This window comes from Eretmochelys imbricata, chromosome 2 (assembly GCF_965152235.1).
Source record: "Eretmochelys imbricata isolate rEreImb1 chromosome 2, rEreImb1.hap1, whole genome shotgun sequence".
NCBI lineage: Eukaryota > Metazoa > Chordata > Testudines > Cheloniidae > Eretmochelys > Eretmochelys imbricata.
Window position 1 is genome coordinate 182,835,538 of NC_135573.1, and position 27,195 is coordinate 182,862,732.

Genomic DNA, 27,195 nt, shown 5'->3' on the forward strand with positions numbered 1-27,195 from the left:
TGTGAAACATCACTTAGCACTTAATGTAGACAAGGTTTAATGTCTTTACACTTGAGTGAGCAGTTGGAGGCGTCCTTTGGTCCCTGTGTTGTGGGTCAACTCTAGGCCTATGCACCACTTCATTTCACTTCAACCTTCAAAACAGGGCTGATGAATGAGCCCTCAGTTGAGGATATGCCTTATGCTGGCTCTTTGCACAGCAGTGGATTTTACTTCCTATGAATACTGTGGTAACTAACTTTCTTGCCAATGATAACTGTAAATTATTTAATGGCTACCACTGTAAGCAGGCTGTTAGTATTTCAATAAATTCCCCTGTATCATATATAATAATGCTGGCCTACACTAGGACACTGACACTTTCATAGCCCCTTAAATCAGAATTACTCAGTACACCAGGTTTCTATCGAGCATACAGATTGAGTATTCAAGATAGTTTGGCCCACTCCACATGAGCAGCTAAACTTTCTCAACAATGGTTGAAGGTCACCCAAAGGGGCACAAATTGTTGCCAGCAATGGTCATTCTCCTAGGGCTGGTCTACACTAAAGCTGTAAGTCGACCTACGTTATGCTACTTCAGTTACGCAAGTTACGTACCTGAAGTCAATGTAACTTAGGTTGACTTACAGTGGTGTCGACACCGCACTGTGCTGACAGGAGACACTCTCCCACCGACTTACCTTACGCTTCTCAGGGAGCTAGAGTACAGACATCGATGAGAGATTGCTCTGCCATTGACTTAGCTTGTCTTCACCAGACCCACTAAAATCGACACCGCTGCATCAATCGCAGCAGTGACCTCAAATGGGTGTTGTGTTTAATAATGCAAATAATGCTGGGTGAATGCAGCAAAGAAGTATCCAATACCATTCAGATGAATTTTAAAATAAATTCACTTGGGCCATGATCACACCTCGTTTGTCTTTCATGAGCATTTGAATACTTAAGATTTATTGGCACAAATATTCATAATTTTTGAAGTTGAATGAATATTTGAAGAAACTGAATTTTAAATTCACACATATGAAAATGCACATCAAAGTGCTCACCTGCCCATCCAGTCACAGAAGAGAAAAAATACGAGGTGACTTATCTGCCCAACAGCAAGCAAGCAATGTGGCTCAAATTGTAAATATGTGTGATTAACCCACACAGTGTACATTTTTCTAAAAAATATCCAGCACATATATTTGACTAATAAATACATTCCAAGAAACAGAGATCAGGGATATTTTGTATGGGGGAAAAAAAGGCTGAAGGAGTCCTTCTGAATTATTCAGTCAGCTGTATTTGTAAAGCACTTTGCAGTCTTTCACACAAAGCTCTCAAGGTATTTGCATAATAATAAATCATGAGTTTCTCCTCATCTAACCCGATTCAGCAGGATACGTAAGCATATGCCTAACTCTAAGCAGTGAGTAGTCCCAGTGTAACTACGGTAAGCTACCACTGTGATGAAATTCAGGTCTCCTGCAGCTATTACATGGTGGTGGTGGATCTTGAATGGCAACATTTGATTACAGATTGGATGTTCTCGTTTCTAAAAACATATATATAAAAAATCAAACAAGCATGAAAACAAATTAGAGTGACTTGTAAAAAATTAAAGCTCAGCTTTTAAACTGACTTTAGATGCCTAACTTAGGCACCTAAATCCATATATAGGTCACTTTTATATAGAAGCCTATCTTCAAAGGTGCCCAATATCAAAACTCTAACAGAAGAAACTGGGCATAGGCTCTGTGGGTGCTCTGGGGCTGGAGCACCCATGGGGAAAAAATGTTGGGTGCTGAGCACCCCCTGGCAGCCCCCCCGATCAGCTCCTCCCATCCCCACAGCACCTCCCACCCGCCACGATTCACCACGTTCAGGAGGCTTTGGGGGGAGGGGGAGGAGTGAGGACATGGGGCGGTCGGGGGAGGGGGCAAACTGTGTGCGAAGAAGCGGGGCAGGGGTGGAGCGGGGAGAGGCAGGGTGGGGGTGAGGCCTTGGGTGATGGGGTGGAGTGGAGTCATGCACCCCCTAGCACTTTGGAAAGTCGGTGCCTGTGAAACTGGGAGTTTGGCACCTTTGGAGATCAGGTCTCTTTTAGTACCCCCCACCTCCATAACTTACTTAAAGCAGGACACTTTAGGTGCCTCACTTTAGGTACAAAGTTTGCAAATGTCAGTCTTAATATTTACCTGCAGGAGTGCACCTCATGATGTCAAGACAAAACATTGTGGTACTTAAAATGCTGGTTTTTGTCTTGAAGGATGGACAAAAGAAATAGTCTACTAAAATTAGAGCTGTATTAACTTTGGAATAGGTACTGACTATGCCTCATTTATACCCCCCAACCCTATCGGTGGCAGTTGTTGCAGATTCCTGTGGTGTCTCTGCCCCATCTATGTACTGTAATACCACTAGCTAGGTTTGTATGCCATCTTTCACCACAATAAAACCTTACCTACAGCATCTATCAACAGGAAATTCCTCCCCAGTTATGTCCCACTATCTCCAAACCAACCTGCTATATCAGGGCTGAGTAGATCCGCTTATTCTTATTAGTTATTTGTATTGCCATAGTGCCTAGGAGCCCCAGTCATAGACCAGGAGCCTATTGTGCTAGGCACCGTACAAAGAACAAAAACACTGTCCCTGCCCCAAAGAGTTTGCAATCTAAGTGTGAGATAAGAGATAACAGATGGATACAGACAGACCAATGGGGAGACTACAAGGAAACAATGAGACAATATTGCTCAGCATGATAGGCAGGGAGCTCAGATTTAATTGGGTATGGGTCCTGCTTTTGAGCAGGGGGTTGGACTAGATGACCTCCTGAGGTCCCTTCCAACCCTGATATTCTATGATTCTATGATTCAATCTAATTGCTATCAGAACATCATTTGGAGAAGGTTAAAGTAACTAGAATAAAGGATAAAGAATCATCTGTATCCGGACTGATTGATACTCCACACTCTTCTGTTCCCCGAACTGCTACAACCAAATCTAGTAAAACTCCCTCTGGAATAGTTATTTGTTGTCAGATATACAGTGGGCTTACAACTATTATCTGAGCCGAGGCCTCTTCCCGGTCCATTGGAGTTTTGCACAGTACAAGAAAATATTTCATCTAGGCATGTGGATGCAAAAACAAAAAGATAAACAGCTTACAAATGAGCATGCGGGCCCCTCAGGTATGTGACCAAAATGTCTTTCGCTAACCTGGGCTGCACATGTGCAAGGCAGCTCCACATCACTGCCAAAATGGGGGAGTGCAAAACTGCCACAAGTGCACATTCTGCCTACTCTAAAGGGCTGTTTTTCAGCTGTTCTGAGTACTAATATCCATGCCATGCACACTTAGTGTCACTGAAATACAAAACAGCAAGTTTATGATTCAAACATATTTTCTGAAGCATTTAAAAACTTTTATTTTCGCCACTGCAGAAGTAAAAATGTACAGATTGGATGGTGCTAGCAAATCTTTGTTTATATTTACTTTTTCAATAGAAACAATATGAGACCCAATTCTACAACCCTCTCTCATGTTTATAGTCTGTCGCCTTCTAGGAATGCCCATTTCAATGGGATTTATCACCGGAGTAAGGGCTGCCCAACTAAACGCATCGCCATATGACTAGACCTGACAACAGAACAACATGCATCAGCATAGGAGAATGATCACCAGGTGGCAGCAGCAGACAAACCAAAACTTCAGTTTTCAGTGCTGGAATAAACGACAGTTTTTATTAATGCTCTTCCACTGATCTTTGTTTTAAACAAAACTACAGTAGAAGTTAGATAAATCCTTTTATCTGAAACCCACATTATAGGAAACTGGGTTATGTACCCCATGATGCATCAGTTACATCCTATTCAAAATGCAGGTTAGCTAGATAAATTCATGTCCCCTGTCCCATTTGGATTAAGTGAGATTCTTGTTTAAATTAGCATACACAGTATTACAGAATCCTAGGGTTAGAAGGGACCACAAGGGTCATCTAGTCTAACTCCCTGCCAAGATGCAGGATTTGTTGTGTCTAAAAACCATCCAAGACAGATGGCAACCCAGCCTCCTTCTGAAAACCTCCAGTGAAGGAGCTTCCACTCCCTAGGCAGTCTGTTCCATTGTCCTACTATTCTTAAAATTAGGAAGTTTTTCCCGAGATTTAATCTAAATCTGCTATGCTGTAGTTTGAACCCACTGCCTCTTGTCCTGCCCTTTGTGGCAAGAGAGAACAACTTGTCTCCATCTTTTTCATGGCAGCCTTTCAAGTATTTGAAGACCGCTATCATGTCCCTCCATCAATTTCCTCTTTTCCAAACTACCCAGTTCCTTCAGCCTTTGCTCATATGGGTTGCAATGCATCCCTTTTATCATCTTTGTCACTTGCCTCTGGATCCTTCCCATTTTCTCTACATCCTTTCTATGCATTGGTGAACAAAATTGGACACAGTGCTCCAGCTGAGGTCTAACCAGCTCTGGACAGAGCAGTACTATCACCTCCTATGACTTGCATGCTATGCCTCTGTTAATGCAACTTAAAATTGCATTTGCTTTTTTTGCAACAGCATCACACTGTTAACTCATGTTGAGTTTGTGATCCACCACATATTATCAGTATCATACAAAATCCTGTACCAAACACAATTATTATTATTATTTATTTGTATTTTGGTATTGTGTAGGAGCCCCAGTCATAGGCAAGAACCCTGTTTGTGCTGTACAAACACAAAGCAAAGAGACAAGTTCCTGCCCCCCAGAAAGCTTATAACAAGAATAAAAAACTTCAAGGCACCCAGGGTCCCCAGAGATCTTGCTGTATAATTATTCTACTTTTACTAAAGAACCCTCTTACCCTCCTTCTCAAACAGTCTGGCCTGTTATTCTTTCTGTTATCACAGATAACACTGATACATCTAAGATGTCATGTACATTTTCAGTTATATGGTGGCTATATTGTAGATAATTGTGCAATTTTCTCTCCTGTTTTCTTCCTCCCACTGTACACGCTATTATTTATTATCGCATGTTTTTATAAGACACCCAGCACCGTGGTATAGCGGCACGCTTCACATAACTTGAAAGGGAACTATATTTTCCACATATAAGGAGCAAAATGTATTTAGTTATTTTGATTTAAAAGTGATTATCCCAAGCTCTAAGCATTTCATAAGATTAAATCACGCAGAATAAAAATAAATGTACACAACATCCTGTAAACTAGCCATATAACAACCACAGAATAACTAGCACATCACCATAGCCCTCAGCTTTCAACCTATTCCCACCCAAAACACCTGAGAAATTAGGCGCTTTGCATCATGTTCCTCATGAGCCCTATGCTTTAGAAAATAGTGAAATGGCTAGGGCGCTCTCTCTCTCTCTCTCTCTAAGAGCATATGCTTTCATAGCTCACATTTAGTAGAAAGCCTTGATGAGGAGTGGAACTGGTTGAAAAGTTTCTCTAGAACAACTTTGTAAATGAAGAAAATTCTGTTTTTCTATAAAAAATAAATGAGCATATGCCTAGTGTGTTTTCCAACCCCCCCCAGAATTGTAGAAGGAAAATTTAGATGAAAATGGAAAAAATGTTGTTTAATTAAAATTTTTTATGGGGAAAAAATATTTCCCAACAATCTCGAGTGAACAAAATGTTGCAACTTACTAGAAAGGCCAGAATTGAGTTCTGCAAACTTCAGAAGCGGGGGTTCCTTACTGAAAATGCCTCATCTTTGGCTCCAGCAACCACACCCTTAGGGCAATTGGGTCAGAGTGAGAGCGAGAGAGTATTGTCTTTAAGGTATCGGGGGTGGGGACATTTTAGGTTTGATGATACTGCTCAACACTTTGAATTTCACACATTTTCACTGGGAATAGTCCAGGGCACAGGTGTGATATGCTCTGACAACCGACTTCACTCAGAGGGTAGGCAGCTGCTTTCTGCACTAGTCAGAGCTTCTGAGGGGCTTTCTTGCTTAGTCATAAACAGACTGCATTGGCAAGTCTAGAAATAATGAAGGTGTGAATGAGCAATGTGAGATCTGCCTTTTAGAGGAAAGGTTTTAGGTAGTGATGCATGATCAGAATTATTTCTAGCCCTTGATACAATTTGGGAGTCTAAGAGAAGTGATTAATCTAGCTAAACCCTGAGATTACAGCCCATTTTGGCAATGGTCTTTTATCCTCCTTCAATTGATGGAACAGCTTTAGACTTTGCCAGGTCCTCCCTGTATTTTTCCTTGCCAGCCAGCATCACCTCCATCTTATTAGTAATTGAGCATCAGCCAATTGGCTTTAATCCATCTTCCAATCCCTGCCAAACTTCGGGAGAGCCTGGTGATGGCTATGTCTGGTTCTGATGAAAATGAGATGTAGAACTAAGTGTCATCAGCATACAGATGACATTGCAGATATTATTTCACAATCTCCCCAAGTGGCAACTGCAGAGAGATATGAATAAAAAGAAATGACAGGACTGAACTTCTGTGGGATTCAACAGCCGAGTGCCCTGATGAAGGAGGAGGAGTCACTCGAAACCAGCCTATAGAATCAGCCCAAACAGAATGAACATTCCCCCCTTCCCTGCCAGGTCCAGTAACACTCTCTGCTAAATGGTATCAAAAACCTCTGAAAGGTCAGCATGGATGACTTGATATGAAGCTCATCAGCGAATGCTATTAGCTCTGTTTCTACGCTATTGTCCAGCCAGAAGCCTGACTAGAAGAGGATTTAAGGACTTCAGGATATCAGATTTCGGGTTAGACCCATCATGGCCCTCTCAATGATCTCAACCAGAAAGAAAAGGCTCAGCAGCAGCCCGCAGTGGACAAAGCGATGTTAATTCTTTGGGGCCGGGAGCATTTTTTGTTCTGTTTGTATGGCATCTAGCGCAACGGGGGCCTAGGGCATGAATGGGGCTCATAAGCATTACCACAGCACATGTAAGTCACAATATTGGTGTCCATTTTTTAAAGTATGTTTGACCACAATTTGTTCGCAACTTCCCTGCAGCTTTCCCTCTCTGAGGGAGGGATTAGATCCAAATCACAATAGCTTACAATCACTTAAATACCTCTTACTAGAATACTGCATAAGACTCATTTGGAGGGTGGGGCTGGGGCAGCACAGCAAATCCTTGTTCTTTGACCCAGTATCCACTTTGACCCTAGCTCCACAGAGGTCATTCTGAATCTGTTGGAACTTCTCTGTGAAGAACTCAAGTTCCTCAGTGCAGAAAGAAGCCACCCAGAAGAGTTCCACTGTTCAGCGTGTCCACTGTGGTCATCACAGAGGACAGGAAAGCCCACCTATCTCCCACAACAGCTATAGCAAAGTAACAGTCGTATAGAAAATATTTGGGACCGAGTCACTCCATTACACCATGCTTACGCAGAAGTAATTCCACTGAAGTTAAGGGAATTACATCAGTGTAAAACCCATGTAACAGAGTGGAAAATCAGCCCCCTTTATGTCACAGGCAACAAGATCCATCACTGGATTTCCACCAGCAATGCTCTCATTTCCTTCTCTCTCACCCCATCTGTTGGAGGTCATTATTACACTAAGGTCACTTGTCAGGACGGTTCAGAAAGTGGGGACATTTAAGGACCATAGTGTAAATAGTCACATTGTGACGGTTCTAGTGGTAACCAGGACTGTGAATTACCTTGTTACCCCCTTCCGCTGGCGAGAAGGAATCTTTCTTATGGTAGCTGGCTCTTTGTTGTTACTATTTTGCTAAATATTAAAAATGATGAGAGGCAACAGGAAAATCCGGATGTAGCAGAAACACATGGAAATAAATGTGGATTCCTTTCCCATACTCATGGTGGCATGGAGCAATCAATGCCATGCACGTTACAATAAAGAAGAAACAGGATTCACATGGTTGGAACACAGTCAATTAAGAAAAATACTGATTGCATTCTGGAAATATTCCCATGGTGCCACACTGTATGTGGAGTTGGTGGGTAGGAGGAGTGAAGGTGTGATAATTAAAAGAATTGCTACTTGATAAGTCACAGGAGCTAATGTGTTAGCTTAGCATCCTGGGAAGCTAGAATGTTCCCAGCTGCTGCGAAGACGGAGTATAGTTTGATCCCTGGCACCATTCGTTGGGACAAGATGAATCACAAATGCTCTAATAGTGAGTTTCCATGTCACAATGTGCCAGATGGAGGTGGTTACTTCCCTGATTGATTGCCTTTTGGGCTACAAAGAGGTTTTCCAGCAGGCTAATGCCTTTATGTTGGCACACAACCTTCAGGGATCGGCAGGTCCTTCTTTGGTCAATACCACATTGGAATCCCTGCATAGCAATAGTGTGGCTCCCCTAATGGGGAAAGGCATTGAGGAGTAAAGAAGAAAGAAGTGGGAGTGAACGAATACAATATTGTACAAAAATAAACCTCAGATCCCTTGCATCCCTAATAGACATTGCTGCAAATGAATCTTCAGACACGTGCTGAGTTAACGGGCATGAACAACAACAAAACATCCTTTAGTTAAACCCAATACTTTACAAAGGCTAATTGAAAACGGAAGGAACGATGGGGGGTAGAGAGAGAGAGAACAGCTCTATTGTCAAGTATCGAATATGAAATCCCTGCAACAGATGAGTTTACATGCAAGCCTGCACCCCATCAGGGCAAAGATACAGTGGAGTTATTTCCCTCAGAACACAACAGCACCAGTCCCTTGCACTGCCCAGCTAGCTTTCTCGACTGTGAGCTTTAGAATATAAACAGCCAATAAGTAAGAGCAATAACTATAGCTTCCTGCTGGGAGCTAACTCTGCCTGTCATGCATTTGCTGGGTCCTAATACAGGACAGTGAATAAAGCTTCATTACAGAACAATGGAGTTAGCTGCCAGAGCCTACAGATTTGAATAAACAACAAATAAGCAACATCTGCTCCAGCATATGTGTATGGTAAAAAAAAAAAAAAGTCACAAAATAAAAGAATTTGTAAATGCCAAAAGCAACACTAAACTGCCAGTGCTACTGTAGAGTGAATTTTTAATTGCACATGCATACAGGCAGGCTGTGGGTATTAGTCTCACATATGTCTGGTTGCTGCCAACCTGGGAGTATAGATGAATTTAATTAAATAAGGATTATCCCTGCTCCCCAGTACAATTACTTATTTATAACAATGATAAAATTGCCTAATAAAAAATTGTAATTTTTTTTTAAAACAGAGCTAGAAAACACTGTTTTCCTTGTAAGTCATTCTGGGACGTTTGGGGGGTTGAGTGTCTTTTAAAATTAAGTCTCAGCATTCTGCCAAGAGAGAAAAGAAGAAGAAAAAAGCCTTATCATAAAGCCTGCTGCATTTAAACAGCCAAAATCTACATGATGGAGAAATATAAAGAAGACACACAGGAGACAGGGAATTGGCTTTCATGGGGAGTGTAGAAAATTAAGCAATTGGACTAAAATTGAGGCCAGGCTACAGAGCCCAGGGAAAAGACCATTAGGGCAAGTACTTCAATAAGTCACCCATTTCTAATATGCTCCCTTTATGCAAAATACTCTGTTGCTAGTTAGCCCTACTTCTTCATCACCTAGCACTACTTCCAGAGGTAATGGAGTGGAACAGCTTCCATTCCATCCCTGTTTTCAGAGGCTTGTAACTTATGTTTCTTACAATAGATCCTGCTGGCCAACCGAGAAAGGGGTCCCATTGTGCTAGTTACTGTACAAACACAGTAACAGACAGTCCCTGCCCCCAAAGAGATTACAATCTACATTTAAATTTGGTAACATTCACTTTTGGGGCTGTTTTCCATAATTAGGGTCCTATTCGGCAAAGCACTTCAGCATGTGGCTTTAACCATGTGCTTAAGTCTATCCCTGTCCTGGAATGCACTTAAGGACATACTTAACTTTAAATACATGTTTAAGTTCATCAGTATTCAATTTAAGTTAAGCATATGCTTACGTGCTTTGGTGAATTGGGGCCTTAGGGTTAGATCCACAGAGAGGACTTAGACGCAATGGTGCAACATTCTAGATACCTGGCCCGCAACGGAATCCACAGTTCTGAGTTAGGTACCTAAATACATTAGAGGATCTGGCCCCATATTGTCTTCGTTGAAATTAAGACAAGTATCAATAATACCATAACAACAGAGAAAGATCAGAATTTAAATCACATGCTGAAATAACATTTTGGAACTACACCTTGTGTCACAGACATTAATATAATACTTGTACTATTTACTTATATGATATTGGTTGGCCATTTAATTGGATGACAAAGCACTGCCGTCAGTAGAGGCAAAGTAATCACATTCTACATACTGTACCATGAAATCACAACTAAGCACATGCTTATTTCTGTGTTTTAGACCAGAATGCATGGTACCTAGTTATTCCTTTACTTATGGTGAGAATAGTATAATTATGCAATCTGGAGCAATTAATACCATTTGTCATTACATGGTACAGTAATTCACTGGAGCTGGACAAATAGTAGGAAACTCTATTTGTGAGCATTTTAGCAAATCCTGAAATGGTTTGACTGCGTTCACTCTCTGTGAATACTTGTGCAAATGAGGTTTTCTTTGCACAAATGTTAGGGAATGACTGTTCTTTGTGTGAATACCAGTATGAAGATTATTTATGCACTGGTGTGGGAGCTTGTCTCTATTTATAAAGATTCAGTTGTCATTCAGGAAGCAGAAACAAAACAATACTATGTAACTGAGGTGATTAACACACCATGAATAGCAAACAAGGGGACCTTATCCAAAGCCCAGTGACGTCAATGAGGGTATGTCTACACTGCAATAAAAACACCAGTGGCTGGCCTGTGTCAGGTGACTAGGGCTCACAGGCCTTGGCCTGCGGGGTTGTTTAATTAGCGGGTAAATATTTAGGCTCAGGCTGGCCACTGGAGAGTCCCAGAGTCCAGGCTCCATCCCGAACCTGAACGTCTACACTGCAATTTTTTAGTCCCACAAGCTCTGGTCAGGTGACAAGGGACATTGAAGGTGTTTTATTGCAGTGTCGACATACCCTTGAGAGTCTTTCCATTGATATCAGTGGTCTTTGGATCAGGCCCATAGTGAACAGCCAAAGACAGGACCAAAACAAACAATCCATAAGCTGAAATACATAATCGTTCAATAAACTCAGTATGTGGGTGTATCACTAACACACTCATTCAAACAAAAACCTGCTCACAGATCATTTGGAAACAGAAAGAAAGAAAGGCTGTCAGATAAATTATTCACTGCAAATAGTTTGATCAGCTCTAGCATTTACTAAGTGAAGCTTATGCACTTGGGGTGAATTCCTGGCCTTACTGCAGTCAACGGGACTTGTGCTATTGACTACACTGCCACCAAGATGTCACCCTTGAAGATGACAACTCTTGGGTAAATTAATGGGATGTATGGATGATTAGCATCTATGGATATCAGGCCACTTATTTATGTGACTAAATATGGATTTGCATTTAAATAATCAATATCATTCTGTGAGGCCCACCAAGGTGTCTCCCTTTATTCCTGGCTGTCTGTTCCTTGCCACTCTCAAGCTCAATTACATAATGACTCTCCCCTGCTCTGGAGTTTGTCACTGCTGCTTTGAACACAGCTAGAGGGAGGAACTTGAGAATGCTGCTAGACATTCTCCAGCCTGCTTCTCCAGCACTCCCCATCCATCTCTCTAGCAGAAAGAGTTCAGGACTCAAACTCAGGTCCTCCCACAGGATGTCAAGACACACTTCCACTTTACTGTCAGTCCAGTTTGCACTTTAAGCCTTTAAGCACTTAATGCAGACCCAGCCTGGCAATGAGTTGTGTATGAACAGACCTCTAAGCATACACACATATAGCCCCTTTGACTTGGTGTGCATACTTGTAAGCCACATTATTTTATTAATGCTCGTTTGGTTGGCACATTTATAGTTGTGCATCCAAACTGCATAGATGGTAGGAGCAGCTAGAGAATGCACTCTGCAAGAGATGAGAAATTAGAAAAAATACATAGCAAAATTAAGTTTTGTTTTTTTTAAAGCTACATTTTATTTGTTAATACCCACCTGAAGTGCTGCCATGAAGATTTCCCCCTGGAGTTTCATCCTCAAAGCTCTGGATCTGAGACAGAAAAAAAAAAAAAACCCACAAAAGCAAAAACAGCTTATTTATTATTACAAGTGTATTTCCCCTTTTAGAATTAAGAATTTCCAACTGAAATATTGTTAAATCTTCTTTCAGTGGCTCTTGTTTTTATTACTGTTTAGTATTTTAAGCCAGGATCTAGTCCTGGTCACCCTCCAACTCCCATATTTAAGTGTCAATGGACAAAGGCCCCCTACCCCTGTACTATACATTCAAACTCTTGCCACTGAACTGGCTCAAACAAATGCCCCTCAGAAAATGTGCCTTTATTTGCATAAATCAGACCTATGGGGCCAAATTCTTGCAATGAGGTGTAAAGAAGGGAAGGATTTTGCTCAGAGAATGTATTTAGAGAAGCACCCCAACCTCCTATATAGGGATTGGTGCCTCCATTGTGCTAGATGCTCTTCAAAACTCATGCGGCTAGTTCGGACCTTTTAATCCACTGTGCTGAACCACACTGTCTCAGAGAGGTGCAATAGTGTTTCATGTGTTTCTCTGCAAGCTGGGATGGGGGAGGAGAGCACCATGACCCCAACCTTGCAGTCAGGGCTTAGCATTTTTCTTAGCCACTGTAGGTGAATGTAGGCTGGGACAAAACTCTTAGAGCAAAAGAAAAAACTTGAAACAGGACTCAGCTGAACGAGCCTCTTCTCCATGGATCCAGAATCCCACCTCCCCAAGATGACCCTTGAAAGTGGAAACCTTCCTGAATCTGCTGCCATCTTCTACGGAGGAGGCATGCCACCTCTCTCTTTCTCTCTCAAGTTCCAATTGTCTGTAGTGGATTGCTGGCTGTATCCTCTCCCCATTTCCTTGGTTCTTCAGGGAGACCCTAATTGTTGGCCTCCTTCCCCTATCTTTAGTCTTTGGGTGGCTGGAAAGATAAGCCTGCTCCTCTGTGCATCCTATTAGAATGGCCAGTATAGGGTAGTAGCCTTCCTGGACCTCTTTCTGCAGCAATGGGACCAGACACACTCCAGATGATCCCACTGTTGCAACTGCACACTGATCTTATATAAGACTAGGATTGACAAACACTCCAGGTAATGCTGCACCACACTGACCCTGATCCACTTCCCATTGTTTCTAAAATGTATTGACAGCAGAACATCAGGGTCTAGAGCCATTCCATGGAATGTGGATCAGAGGACAAGCCATTTCTTTGAATGAGCTTGTTTTTAGGACACAGAGCTTAAGGAACAACTGCTGGAAAGCATATTGGCATTTTATACGATAGTACTTGTTGACACAATCATGGCTTTTTGAGTAACACCTGTGCCAAATTTTTTGACAGTAGTTTATACCTAAATTGAAAACCTTAAACAGTCTATAACACACAGAGAAAGGGGTCTGGCTTCTCTCCCTGGTGCAGGGATATGATGTTTGAAAACATTCTACTTTAGCTCTCATCTTGGAGGAGAGAAGCCAGATCTATACTTGTATTTACCATCTGTATATGCACATTGTCATTATACGGTACATAGAAATCTGCCTTACCTCTTCCATTTCAAATGAATCTGGAGGCTTGCCCTTTGTACCAGACACCCTTCTGAGCGTGTGAGTCAAGAGCAAATTGGACTCCTTCCTTGGTCTGTCTTTGACAGCCATCTCCGATGCAGAAGGAATCTGGGGCTGCTTTATAGGTATATATGACAAAACCTGAGATTTCCCTGTTGGAGCCTGTGGCAGCCGGCATAATGTCAGTGCATCATCCTCAGTGGAAGACTGTTCCTCTCTCAGACCCACCAAGGTATTATTTTCAGAAAAGCCAGTCCTGATTGCTATGCGTTGGTCCATCTCAGCATAGATGGGAGACTGTTCTTCTCTATCCTTGAATGACTCTGAATTTCCAGAAGCCTGAGCACTCCTTTGCAGTACTATTGCCTGTCTAGAAGCTTTTCTCAGGAAATGACCTAGCCTTCTCCGCTTCACTCGTGTGGCCTCAGCTTTGTTCCTCTGAATGTCCGTCATGCTCTTTTCTTCCCCATTACTCTCCTCTGATTTCTGTTGCTGGGTGTTAACACCATTCAGCAAAGAGGAGAAGGCACTAGTCACATGATCCAGGACTTCCAGTTGTCGAAAACGCCCTTGAGTTTGATAGAAAGGGATGAAAAGGTCCATTGTTAAAACAGAAAAGAATGATGCAGTCATGACCTAAACTAACGCTATCAGGTTACACACAGTTGTCAAGGCAGTTCAGCCTTTCCCCTCGGCTTTCTTCAGAGAGACTGGGAATTCTTCAAATAACAGGCTGCTTTGGGAAAGAAATGCTAGGGCTTTTCCAGATCCCTTTATTATGGATTCTTTTTTATCCATATTTTAAAGGCCAAATTTTGAAGAGTGGTTTCCAAAGTTCTGCAACCAAAATTTGCACGGCATACAGAGAGAGGTGCATGAATATGGCTTTGGGAGCCTAACTTGAGACTCAAAGACTCAGCAAAGAATATAAACATGTGCTTAAACTGAACTTTAAAGAGCGTGAGCTACACTATGGGCCCTATAATCCATGCTGGCAGTTAACACGGGATTTAAAGGGCCCTTAGTGTAAATGAGAATCACTCCCTAACTGTTTTATTGAATAGGGATGGATTTAGGTGCTTAAAAATAAACATGTGCTTAAGTGCTTTGCTAAATTGGGGCCATGCATGTTACATGTATGTGAATTAAGATGAACTGTATATTTGAAACAATTGACTACCTTCTGGAGCATAATTAATTTTAAAACTTTTCACTGTTAATGAACACATTAAGGGCCTGATCCAGAGTTCACTGAAGTCAACCAGAGTCTTTCCATTGACTTCAAATGGGTTTAGGATCAGGGTTATAATGGCTTGATTGTGCAAGTCTTAAATCAGGTAGTACTTATAGAAGCAGTTTCATTGAGCTCATTGGGTCTTCTTGTGTTAATACTACTCAGCATAAGTAAGGGCTGGAGAATCAAGCCTCAATTTCCCAAATACCATAAGCCAGATCTGATTCCAGTATTAAGACTGAATAGCGATTTGTACTATGAGTCACCCCACTGAGCTCAGTTGGTCTACCCAGAGTACGGTGCTACTCACTGTGTATCAGAATCAGTTCTCAAATACTTACAGTTGGCTATCATCCAAGACTCCTATAAATGTATAAACCCTTTAACTGGTAGCGATTAAGTACTGTAATTTATGTCAATAAATAGTTCACTGAATTAACCAATACAACCCCTAAAGGCTCTGTTCTTGCAAGAAGTGCATTGTCCTCCACAGACAGAGCAGAATGCACACACACAGAAGTTTCATAAGGTTCCCACAGCTTGTTAAGCTTATTAAGTCTCTGTAATTTGCTGGCAAATATTATTCCACAGCATAACAGCTCTAGGGAAATGATTTAATTTTTCATCTGTTTTATTAAAAAAAAAACAAAAAACCCCAAAGAATTTTGGAGATTTCCATCATTGTAAAATGTTGTCAGGTTATTGATAAAAGGAGCTACAACACATCTGCCTGTATATTGTGTCCCAAACCCTTCCTGAGGCAATGAAAATGTCAGAAGGGCTCCTGATTCCTTGAGAAATTCACTGAGGGGAATAGATGGCAAAGTTCTAACATTCTTGGCTTCTGTGTCTCCTAGTGAGCAGCCAAATTTATTGCATGTATTCTGCATGCAAACTGTTAAAGCCGCTTCACTGATGATTAGACAACAAGGGGATATTTAACATGGATCTGAGCTGGGTCTGTGCATGAGGGACCAATATCATGACATATAATTCCTGACTGTTACCATTTCTCTCTGAGACTCATGTTTTTCCAAACACTGGGATGGCAAAATCCGCTGAAGTTAAAAATCAGGCAAAGTCTTTTTAAGGACAATGACAAAGCTTTCACTAGCTCTGGTTAAAAACTAGTCATTGGATCTATCAGTATACAGAGTACACAGTGGTATTTTGGGATATAAAGATTTTATTGGCATGAGTTTGGGATGATGGTATGACTCACTCATGGCTTTGCATATCAATGATGCCATCACATATTCTCCAAATAAAACATATATCCTCAGTATTGTACATTGTTAGGCTGTTAACTGTGTCAGGATGTAAAAATGCCAATTTCTAATCTCTTCTGAATTATTAGTGACAGAATTGTCTAACGTTTCTGATTTAAATCAGAACCACCTTTTATAGTTTGAAATAGATTGCAAAAGCAAAACAACATGTCAAAAACTATCTCAGTTTCTGACAGCTAATGAATGAATCAAATGATGAGGAAAAAGAGAAGCAAGCAATAATTCACTAATTGTGAATGTAATCAATGCACAGGGTCAAATCCATCCTTTGTGTAACTACACTGACTTCAACCAAGTCACTGGAGGAACCACATCAGGCTAACATTGCTTCATTGCTTAATCCTCCCCTTGCAGGCAGCCCCATTGATTTCAATGGGATCTCTCCAAGGAGTAATGTTTAAACATGTGAGCAAGATGAGCAGGTCTGAATTTAGCCCACATTACTTACCAAGCTTTTAGCTCTTTTCCTAAATACTAAGGACCCAACCGTGCCAATCCTTACTCACTCAAGTAATCCTTGCCCATGCATGCAATCCCACTGAAGACAATTAGACTACTCATGTGAATCAGGGCCTATTCACATTATAGCTGTGAGATCCTGATAACAGTACAGTTATCCCCACAGCCATTTACAACACAGCTGAAATCTGTAGTGTAGATGAGACTAAGTCAGGGGTAGTCATTAGGCAGACTGCGGGCCAAATCTAGATCGCCAGATGCTTTTTGAATGAACCCCGAAATCTTTTTATTTACTACTTATCATTATTGTTATTACTTTTTTTATTATTTTCTCTGGAGCCTGGACCTTGACCATCCCTTGACCAAGAAATTTGGACCTTGACAAAAAAATAATGGCCTACCCCTGCCTTAAGGAATAGAGATGAGACACTAGAATTTGCAGTTGTGTTGTAATTGTCTCAGGATAATTATGTTGTAAACAAGCCCACTGACTCAGTTATACAGCATGTGTAATTTGGTCAGTATCTAAGAATTTGTAAGGTCAGGTCTCAAATAGCTGAGGAAAAAACACACATTTTAGTTTATCTTTACCTAAATCCCAAGGTAAATTGTCTAGAAGACTACTATAAGGATTTAGAATCTCATAAGAGGCCATCACTGAAATGAATGAGGGGCCTTTTGAGTTTCTAGTGGTGACTGGAAATTTTCCAACAAAATGTTTTTTAAATGGAAAACGCAGTTTCTGCAAAAATATTTCCATTAAAAAAGATTAAGCAAAATTGAAATGTTTATTTACCAGTTTGAAAATCAAAATGAAATATTTAATTTTGGTTCATGTCATCTTGGTTTGTCGAACTGAAATGCTTCATTTCAGATCAGCTCTACAATGATGCATTGCAGTCTCCCCTCTGATTGAACTGCTGTGATGGATCATGGGAGTCATAAGACCACAGTATATCTGAGAGATGTAGTCTGGCTGGGGACTCCAGCCCATAAAGAAGAATGAGTGCATGAGGCACCCAAACTACAACTCAGATGAAGCACCATGGAAGCTCAGGAGTACACAAATGAGTGTTAAAATGAAAGGAAATTTTTTAGATTTGTGAATGTTGAAATGTTTTCTTTGGATCAAATTAAGGCTGATGATTAATCACAGTTAACTCACGCGATTAACTCAAAAAATGAATTGCGATTAAAAAAATTAATCGCCATTAATTGCAGTTTTAATTGCACTGTTAAACAATAGAATACCAACTGAAATTTATTAAATATTTTGTATGTTTTTCTACATTTTCATATATATTGTATTCTGTGTTGTAATTGAAATCAAAGTGTATATTATTTTTATAACAAATATTTGCACTGCAAAAATGATTAACAAAATAAATAGTATTTTTCAATTCACCTCATACAAGTACTGTAATGTAATCTCTTTGTCATGAAAATGCAACATACAATTGTAGATTTTTTTTGTTACATAACTGCACTCAAAAACAAAACAATGTAAAACTTCAGAGCCTACAAGTCCACTCAGTCCTACTTCTTGTTCAGCCAATCACTAAGACAAACAAGTTTGTTTATATTTACAGGAGATAATGCTGCCCGCTTCTTATTTTCAATGTCACCTGAAAGTGAGAACAGACATTCGCATAGCACTTTTGTAGCTGGCATTGCAAGGTATTTACATGCCAGATATGCTAAACATTTGTATGCCCCTTCATGCTTTGGCCACCATTCCAGAGGACATGTTTCCATGCCGATGATGCTCATTAAAAAAAATAATGCATTAATTAAATTTGTGACTGAACTCTTTGGGGCGAGAATTTGTATGTCCCCTGCTCCGTTTTACCCACATTCTGCAGTATATTTCATGTAAGAACAGTCTTGGATGATGACCAAGTGCATGTTGTTCATTTTAAGAACACTTTCACTGCAGATTTGACAAAACACAAAGAAGGTACCAATGTGAGATTTCTAAAGATAGCTACAGCACTTGACCCCAGGTTTACGAATCTGAAGTGCCTTCCAAAATCTGAGAGGGACAAGGTGTGGAACTTGCTTTCAGAAGTCTTAGAAGAGCAACACTCCGATGCGGAAACTACAGGACCCGAACCACCAAAAAAGAAAATCAACCTTCCGCTTGTGGCATCTGACTCAGATAATGAAAGTGAACATGCGTCCGTCCGCATCATCAGCATGGACATATGTCCCCTGGAATGGTGGTTGAAGCATGAAGGGACATATGAATCTTTTAGCACTTCTGGCATATAAATATCTTGCGACACCGGCTACAACAGTGCCATGAGAACACCTATTCTCACTTTTAGGTGACATTGTAAACAAGAAGTGGGCAGCATTACCTCCTGCAAATGTAAACAAACTTGTTTGTCTGAGCGATTGGCTGAACAAGAAGTAGGACTGAGTGGACTTGCAGGCTCTAAAATTTTACATTGTTTTATTTTGAATGCAGGTTTTTTTGTATATAATTCTACATTTGTAAGTCCAACTTTCATGATTTGCACTACAGTACTTGTGTTAGGTGAATTAAAAATACTATTCTTTTATTTTTTTACAGTTCAAATATTTGTAATCAAAAATAATTATAAAGTGAGCACTGTACACTTTGTATTCTGTGTTGTAATTGAAATCAATATATTTGAAAATGTAGAAAACATCCAAAAATTTTAAAATAAATGGTATTCTATTATTGTTTAACAGTGCGATTAATCACAGGATTAATTGTGATTAATTTTTTTAATCACTTGACAGCCCTAGATTAAATATGTTGAAATGAAATGTTTCAACCTTTCTGAATCATAATTTTTTGAACTTTCCATCTCACAAAAAATATTGACATTAACAAATTTTGGTGTATTGTGATTTTCCATGGGACATAAATTCTAATATTTGAACAGCTCTAGGAACTTAACACAAAATAGGAACTGATGCTGGATCTTCACATATATGCCCTCCTCCTCTTTAAGCAATATTTCCTCTGTTCCAGTGAGTCACACAATAAATATTGCACTCTGGATTTTATAGTCAAAATATTAAACTGTCTTTCAGGGATGTTTAGAAGAGCTTCAAAAATGCAGTATTTAACATATGCAGAATATGATATAGAATAACTTGGGGAACCTCCATATTGATGATCCATAAGTACAAACTATAAAGTTTCTCAAATCAGACATGCACAGAAAATCAAAAAGGAGGAGGAGGAAGACAGAAGGGGAATGGAGTGAGTGAGAAAGGAGAGAAATTTGACTGACATGTTTTTCTTCTTCTAAAGACTTGTGTTTTCTGGCTATTCATTCCCAGCAAAGTCCTTTCCCATCTGAGGATGACGTGAGCTAGCTAGATTTTCTAAAGAGTTCAGCTCCTATTTAGACACCACAATAAGTAGCTCGATTTTCAAAATAGCTCAGCATTTTGGGTGCTTAGCTCTTATAAAAATCTGGCCATCTGTATCACAATGGGAGCTGCTGGCTGCTGAGCTCTTCTGAAAAATCAGAGCTGAAACCTTGGCTCCATTGAAGCGAATGGGAGTTTGGCCATTGATTTAGATGGAGCCAGGATTTCACCTCTGGCTTTTATTTAGGTGCCCAAAGGATTGCTGAGCTCTTGAAAATCTGGCTCAGTGACTATATAGAAGAATCAATTACCACCAATCAAACAGAAGCATCAACAAATAATACACCAACTGAGCAGCAAATGCATTTGAAAAGGTCAGATCAGCAATTAAACAGCTCTAGAAACTCAGGAAAATAATAAATCTGACTTTACTGTGGAAGCCAAACCCGCAGTTTATTCTCCCACCACAGCCACCAACAGGCAAACCCAAACAGAAAAGACTTCACTGGGAAATTAATAGCTGGGAGATTTCAAAAACCAACAACCCTAGGTTTCAGAGTAGCAGCCGTGTTAGTCTGTATTCGCAAAAAGAAAAGGAGTACTTGTGGCACCTTAGAGACTAACCAATTTATTTGAGCATAACAACAACCCTTGAGAGACCATGTCGCCTAGCCAGACAGACAAATCTCTTCCTCCTCTGTCATCCACTCCTTTTCTCTCTCCCAGGCTAGATCTTAATCCTTTGCTCTTTCATTCTGTCCTTTTTTTCTCTTCTCCTTCACTCTTTTGCTTTTCTTTTCCTCCTTTAATCTGTCCTTCCTCCTCACTCCCTCCTTTCACTCTCATTGATTTTCTTCTTTCCCTCTCCTCCATCTGGGGAGTTCTCTCACTCACACACCAATCCCGTTGATGTGTGGGTTTGCTGTAAACATTTAGATGGGCACATGGGTCTATGAAATATTTTCTGTAAGGGTGGACATTTCTGTTGCATTTCTCATTTGATAATGTACGGCTTACTTGATGAAGTTTCTGAATAGGAAGGCAGCCAGTATGTATGAGATCCTGCCTTGATGAGCATCTCAGGAGCAAACTGACAGGTTTCAGAGTAACAGCCGTCTTAGTCTGTATTCACAAAAAGAAAAGGAGTACTTGTGGCACCTTAGAGACTAACCAATTTATTTGAGCATAAGCTTTCGTGAGCTACAGCTCACTTCATCGGATGCATACTGTGGAAAGTACAGAAGATCTTTTTATACACACAAAGCATGAAAAAATGGGTGTTTACCACTACAAAAGGTTTTCTCTCCCTCCACCCCACTCTCCTGCTGGTAATAGCTTATCTAAAGTGATCACTCTCCTTACAATGTGTATGATAATGAAGTTGGGCCATTTCCAGCACAAATCCAGGTTTTCTCCCTTCCCCCCCCCCCCCACAAACCCACTCTCCTGTTGTAGCTCTTGAGGGTCATCTGGCTATCACTGTGCAGCGGACAGGCGTGGAAGCTGTGCAAGAATAAGAATTGCAGACTTGGGAAGTACAGTCCAGATTTTTTTAAAAAAGGAAGGTGTGTCTGAGCAACAGGAGGAGGAAGGGAATGGTGTGATCAGCTGTGTGTGGCATATGTGCTGAACAAAGCTGGTAGAAAAAAGGACCGCAGTATGAAAAAAATCTCCCTTTCCTTTGAAAAAATCAAAATCTGTAATTTCAAAAATTTGAAAAATGTCAACCAGTTTTAATGCTGAGGCTGAAGAACAGATTCTCATTACTCTGCTGGTGGCAGGGTGTAGTACTGAGAGGGTGTTGGAAGAAGATGGATTGCAGCATCTTGACACCACAGAGCATGCATGAGAAAGGGCAGCAAGACAAGAATGAGTAAAGATAAGTGATGTAGTGAAGTGATCTATCTATCTTCGGTATTTATGGGGCACAAAATACCAGTTACTTGGATTATACTAAGAAACATGGATCCAGATTTTGGTAGGTTTACTCATGGTAGATACTTTAACACTTCTTCATATGCAGCTCCATTGGCTTCAGTGGAACTATTAGCTGAGTTAGGTAGTCTTCAGCATAAATATGGGGTAATTTGTATTAGAAATTGGACTATAGAGATTACAAGGTGTGGTCATAATCCTAAAATCCTGGCTATACTAAAGAGTAATCGATTGTAAGGCCAGAAGGGAACATTATGATCATCTAGTCTGAATTCCTGCAAAATGCAAGCCTGCGAATTTCATCAAGTAATTTCTGCATCAAGACCATAACTTCAGTTTGAGCTAGAACATATCTTTTAGAAAGACCCTTCAATCTTCATTTAAAATACCACAAAATACCACATCAGTAGGTAGATTGTTGAAATCTTCTCTTCCACATCATATCTTCCACATATGTACCTTTAGACTGTGATCAAGCCACCTCTTAACCTGCTCTTTGATTAGTTACATGGATTGATCTTCTTAAATTAATCTCCCCACTGTATTTTCCACTGCATGCATCCGATGAAGTGAGCTGTAGCTCACAAAAGCTTATGCTCAAATAAATTTGTTAGTCTCTAAGGTGCCACAAGTACTCCTTTTCTTTTCACTCTAAACCAGGTTTTCCAATCCTCAAATTATTCTTATTGCTCTTTTCTGAATCCTTTCACATTTTCAATATCCTTGGAAGACAGAACAACACTAGGTGCAAATATGTTAAAACACTGATTGTCCAAACATGTGTCTCCCAGACCTAAGCTTAAAAACAAAAAAACCCTCTAACATGGCTGTATCATTGTTCTCCCTTGGTGTAAAGACCTTGTCTGTGAAGTGCACAGTGCATTGCGGTTTCTATATAAGTAATAAATGAAATTTAAAAAATAACAGCCCAGACAGCAAATTTTAGCATAGTTGTAGGTGATATTACAACTGTTTACCCTATAAAAACAGTTATGTTAGAAGACCTGGTTAGATACAGTTAAAAAATCATAATTGTATTTACCATGTCAGGAAGAAGTTATGCTGTAAGTTTGCAGAACTGTGTTTATGTTTCCTGAATATGGTCCCAGGTCTCATTCATTTTCCCTCTCAAGGTCCTCTCCCTGCCTCCACAACCCCCACTTTATTTTCTGTTGTTGCATCTCTGACAAAACACTCTCAACTTACCATATAAATTGGGATTCTCGAGGTCCATACGCTGCTTTTGAGCTTCCAGAAAGACTCGGATGTTGATTCCTTTTGCTACGGAAGCATTATTGATAAATCGAGAAGGGATTTTAGTGCAAATGTCAGGTTCTTCTGTCCCAAACCCCAAATCCAGTAGAATCTCAACTGGATCATTTTCCCAGAGCTCCAGCCATTCAGTGATGCTGTGGATAAAACAAAGACAATTCATATCACTGTCCTGACATCACCCTTCTTTTTGTTTAGCTCTTACATGGTTTTGCCTTTGCTCAGAAATTCTATTTCCTTCCCCCATCTCACTTTCCCAGCACTCCTCCACGAGGTGGCAGTTATATTCTTCCAGTTCAGAGGCCCATGATTTTTTCTCCCAGGGATGCATTAGCCTGGAAAGATAAGGCGGATCTAGAGTACGTAGCAAGAGGAACATTTGTAGAAGTTGATGTTCCTATGGATTGAAATCCTCTTTCTATCCACATCATAGATAAGGCACATGCTACAGCAATTCAGCCTTCCTCACATTGCCTCACAAACATGCCTCAATACTCACCTCTGATGTCAATGGAAAGCTTGTCAATGGGCTTTGTATCAGGTACCTACTAATCAGCGGAGGGCCATTTTGTTCTCATTGAAGTAAATGAGAGAACTCCCATTAACTTCAATGGGAGCAGGATTGGGTGTCATGTATCTTTATTCTTTACACTCCATTTACTGGGTTTTTAATCCTCATATATTTGTCAGTCTCTAAGCAGGACTAATCTCTACCGCTTTGGATTGAAAATATCTGGAAACTACTAACCTTTTCGGTGCACTAGCAAGAGAATGGGACGAGTTGAAACTGTTCCATCTTGACATAACAGGAGTTTCTGAAAACTGATGCAGAGATCTACAGGAGTTGGAAAAAGTAACCATGAAGTCTTGGGGTCCTTTGGGATGTCATTATGATTTTTTTTCCAGAGTAAACATTTGCATTTTGTTTTGGTTTATAATGATACACAATATCAAGGCCTTAGAAGAAGAGCATGTATGATACTGTGGCAATACACTTATTCTCAAGAACAGTATGTTACAGTAGGTGTTAAAATGTAGGTGTTAGGTACCAGTAAATGCTAATTATAAAGGTGGCAGAATGTCTCGCTTTTGACAGATGGTGAATCTTTGGGGAACCTTTAGGGAGCACAGTTTCTCTAGCCACCTACTTCTAAAGGATATAATTGCTGTTAACAAAGTTTCAGATAGAATAGGCTCACTAAGTAGCAACAGCAGGAACTACTAATTTCAGATTACATCTCAGTTCTTTGTATAGTTAGGGTTTCTGACTGTATTTGTAATAAATAATCTGGATCATAATGCCTGTTTTTAAGGAGCCAATCATTGTAGAATGAACATTCTGTAATCTGGTAGTCTTTTTCTAAGGTACAAATTCAATGATTCTGTAATAGATGGACTTCACTTTACTCACATGTACCTAAGGTGATTAGGGTCATTAATATAGTTATGGATGAAAAGTTGGTCCATTCTCTATCCTTCCAAGCTGCCCCACAAGATACAGCTTAAACAAGATTTAAATTTTGCTTAGGTCTTGTACTAAGGTACTAATGTTAAAAAAAAATAAAAAAACTATCTACAGAAAAAACTTTGTGGTGTCTTTGAAAATATTAAATATAAAGTTTCTTCCTTTGTATCTAATAATAGCCACGCATTGTCTGAAACCTACCTCATATAGCTTTGCACAGTCATTTGCACCATTTCTGGGTTAGCCAAGGAAACTGCAAATAAGAAAATACATTTATATTTGTACTCCTAATGCCTCTCAGGACAGAAATGTTGTCAAACTAGAACAGACGTAAGATTTATTTTAATGCATGACCATGTTATTATAGCAAAAGCAGCAAATATCACTTTCCAGCGTAGACAAGCTCTTAACATCAGATTGAACGCTCAGTGAAGTCAATGGAAGTCTTTCCATTGACTCCACTAGGTTTTGGATCAAATCTTTAATGTGTTTGGGAAGGAGTTAAAACAGTCACAGAGCAGGTGAAACAGTTTTTGTGAGAGAAATAGTCTGGCTAGGAACTGGAAGTATTGAACACTGGTTACTGGAGTTCTAGGGTGCTACAATTAGGAGTAATAAGCTACACTTTGTTTAAACCATCTAATAAACTTGCTCACTACTGTAAATAAGTGAGATTAGGATACAGTGTGCTGTGGCAGTATAATTCATTTCTCCTTGCAACAATGAAATAACACACTCATGGATTCGAAATCTTCCTTGCTGCTTGGAAGTTGGGGCAGAATATTTTCCTGTGGTTAACAATAGATGCTGTTCTGTGGCACATGCCAATATCTTTTTACCTCTTTTCTTGAGATTTAAATATTTGCTTTCTATTAATAAAGCTTTGTCTACAAAGAAAGGGAAAAGCATCGTCTCTTGTTCTCTACTGGATTACTTTCCTGCTCATAAATCCTAACACAAATTCTTGTGGTTTACTCGCTGCAAGGATAACCATCAAAACTATGAACAAAAAAGGATGTCGGCATTCTGTAATTGCTATGGCAACATAAACCAGAACCTCTAATAGCAAACGCTGTGCTCAACTTGCACACGAATCTGCTACTTGTCTCAGGACACAACGTGTCTTCTTTTCCTGTACACAGCATTGGATCACCTTGCAATATTAAATTTATTTATCCTCACAGCACCCCTGTGAGCTAAGGAACTATTATCTCCATTTTACAGATGGGGCATTGAGGCACAGAGAGACTAAATGACCTGCCCAGGGTCATCCAGGAAGCCTGTGGCAGAGAAGGGAGTTGAGCCACAGCCCAGGCAAGCACCCTAACGCCCTAGCCCTGGAGATGCGCTATAAAAATGCTGGGTGCCTGTCAAAGGCAAAAGAAAAAAATGGTGGGAAGTTTAATTAGAGTTCTTCCTTGATAGGGCTCGCCAAGCCTTGCCTTCCAAAAGAACTTGATGTCCTGCCAACAGAAATTTTACCTTATAGTAAACTCCTCAACAGCGTATGTTACTGGGATCGAAACGAACACATGCACCACCCCTGTAAAAGTACAGACAGCACTGTGGAAGTTGCTACTGCATGGTCATTTGAAATGATCGTAGCTTTCGGGTGTTTTGAGTAGCCATGGAACATAACTAGTCTCTCAGTAACAGGCTGGGACACAACATAGAACCATTTATCTTTGCATCTGAGGGTACCTGCTGAGTAGACTTTCATCCACATGTGAGCTCTCCACTTCCCTTTCCTGTCTTGAGCCTTAATTAGAAGATCCCCAAACTGGCAAAGAGTGGGATTGTAACAGGATATAAAGAAAGAAGACCTATACATTCTCAAACTAAGAGGCCATAAAGGTAGTGTGATGGCACAGTAGGTATGCTTCCTGATCTCTAAAAATGCATTTATTCTAGACTCTGAAAACATTTCATCTGATTACTGAGCTGGAATATACTTTTGGGAAAATAATGCCCTTTAGAAATCAGTCAGAGAAAGTTTATGACAACAAAACAAAACAAAAAAGGATTTTCTAAGCCAACAGCAGCGCTAATTGGTGCTGTGTTCACAGGCAAAAATGTACTTACATATGTGCAGTAAAGAATCCATTTTGCAGGGTTAAATGTAGTATCTAATACTTGAGAGGGACTAGGACATTTTAGCAGCACAGAAGATGCTGGATTTTAAGAGAAGATAGGAGGAAATTTCATTTCGAAATTCTATACTTCTTAATTTTGAATAGGAAGTTGAGAATACCATGTTAGAATGTGAGCAGCATTTTAAGCAGTAATTTGGATCCACAGCAGGTACTCGAGATTTGAAAGCTTTGGTGGACTTACATATCTGAGAGGAAACAAGGGGTTGGGTTTTTTGGCTCCCCTTCATGTTCCCCCATCACTGACATAACCCGGAGATCTGTTACCTTCAGTTAACAAGTACATTAGGAGAGATGTCACAATCAAAGCAAGAATTAAAGCAGTTCAAATCAAACACCACAAAAGTTCGGTGGGCCAGATCATCCACTGGTAGAAATCTGCATATGTATCTCCATT

General features: G+C 40.2%; 1 protein-coding gene across 1 annotated transcript in view; it reads right to left on the minus strand.

The window, feature by feature from the left end:
- The window catches only part of ITPRID1 (ITPR interacting domain containing 1), a 56,069-nt gene that overhangs the window by 22,547 nt on the left and 6,327 nt on the right, over positions 1 to 27,195 (minus strand). The window contains exons 6-10 of the mRNA XM_077808727.1: positions 24,850 to 24,901; positions 23,932 to 24,018; positions 23,118 to 23,320; positions 13,623 to 14,212; positions 12,044 to 12,098 (exon numbers count right to left, since the gene is read on the minus strand). Of these exons, the coding sequence (XP_077664853.1) occupies positions 12,044 to 12,098; positions 13,623 to 14,212; positions 23,118 to 23,320; positions 23,932 to 24,018; positions 24,850 to 24,901 (987 nt within the window). The remainder of the gene's footprint in view (positions 1 to 12,043; positions 12,099 to 13,622; positions 14,213 to 23,117; positions 23,321 to 23,931; positions 24,019 to 24,849; positions 24,902 to 27,195) is intronic.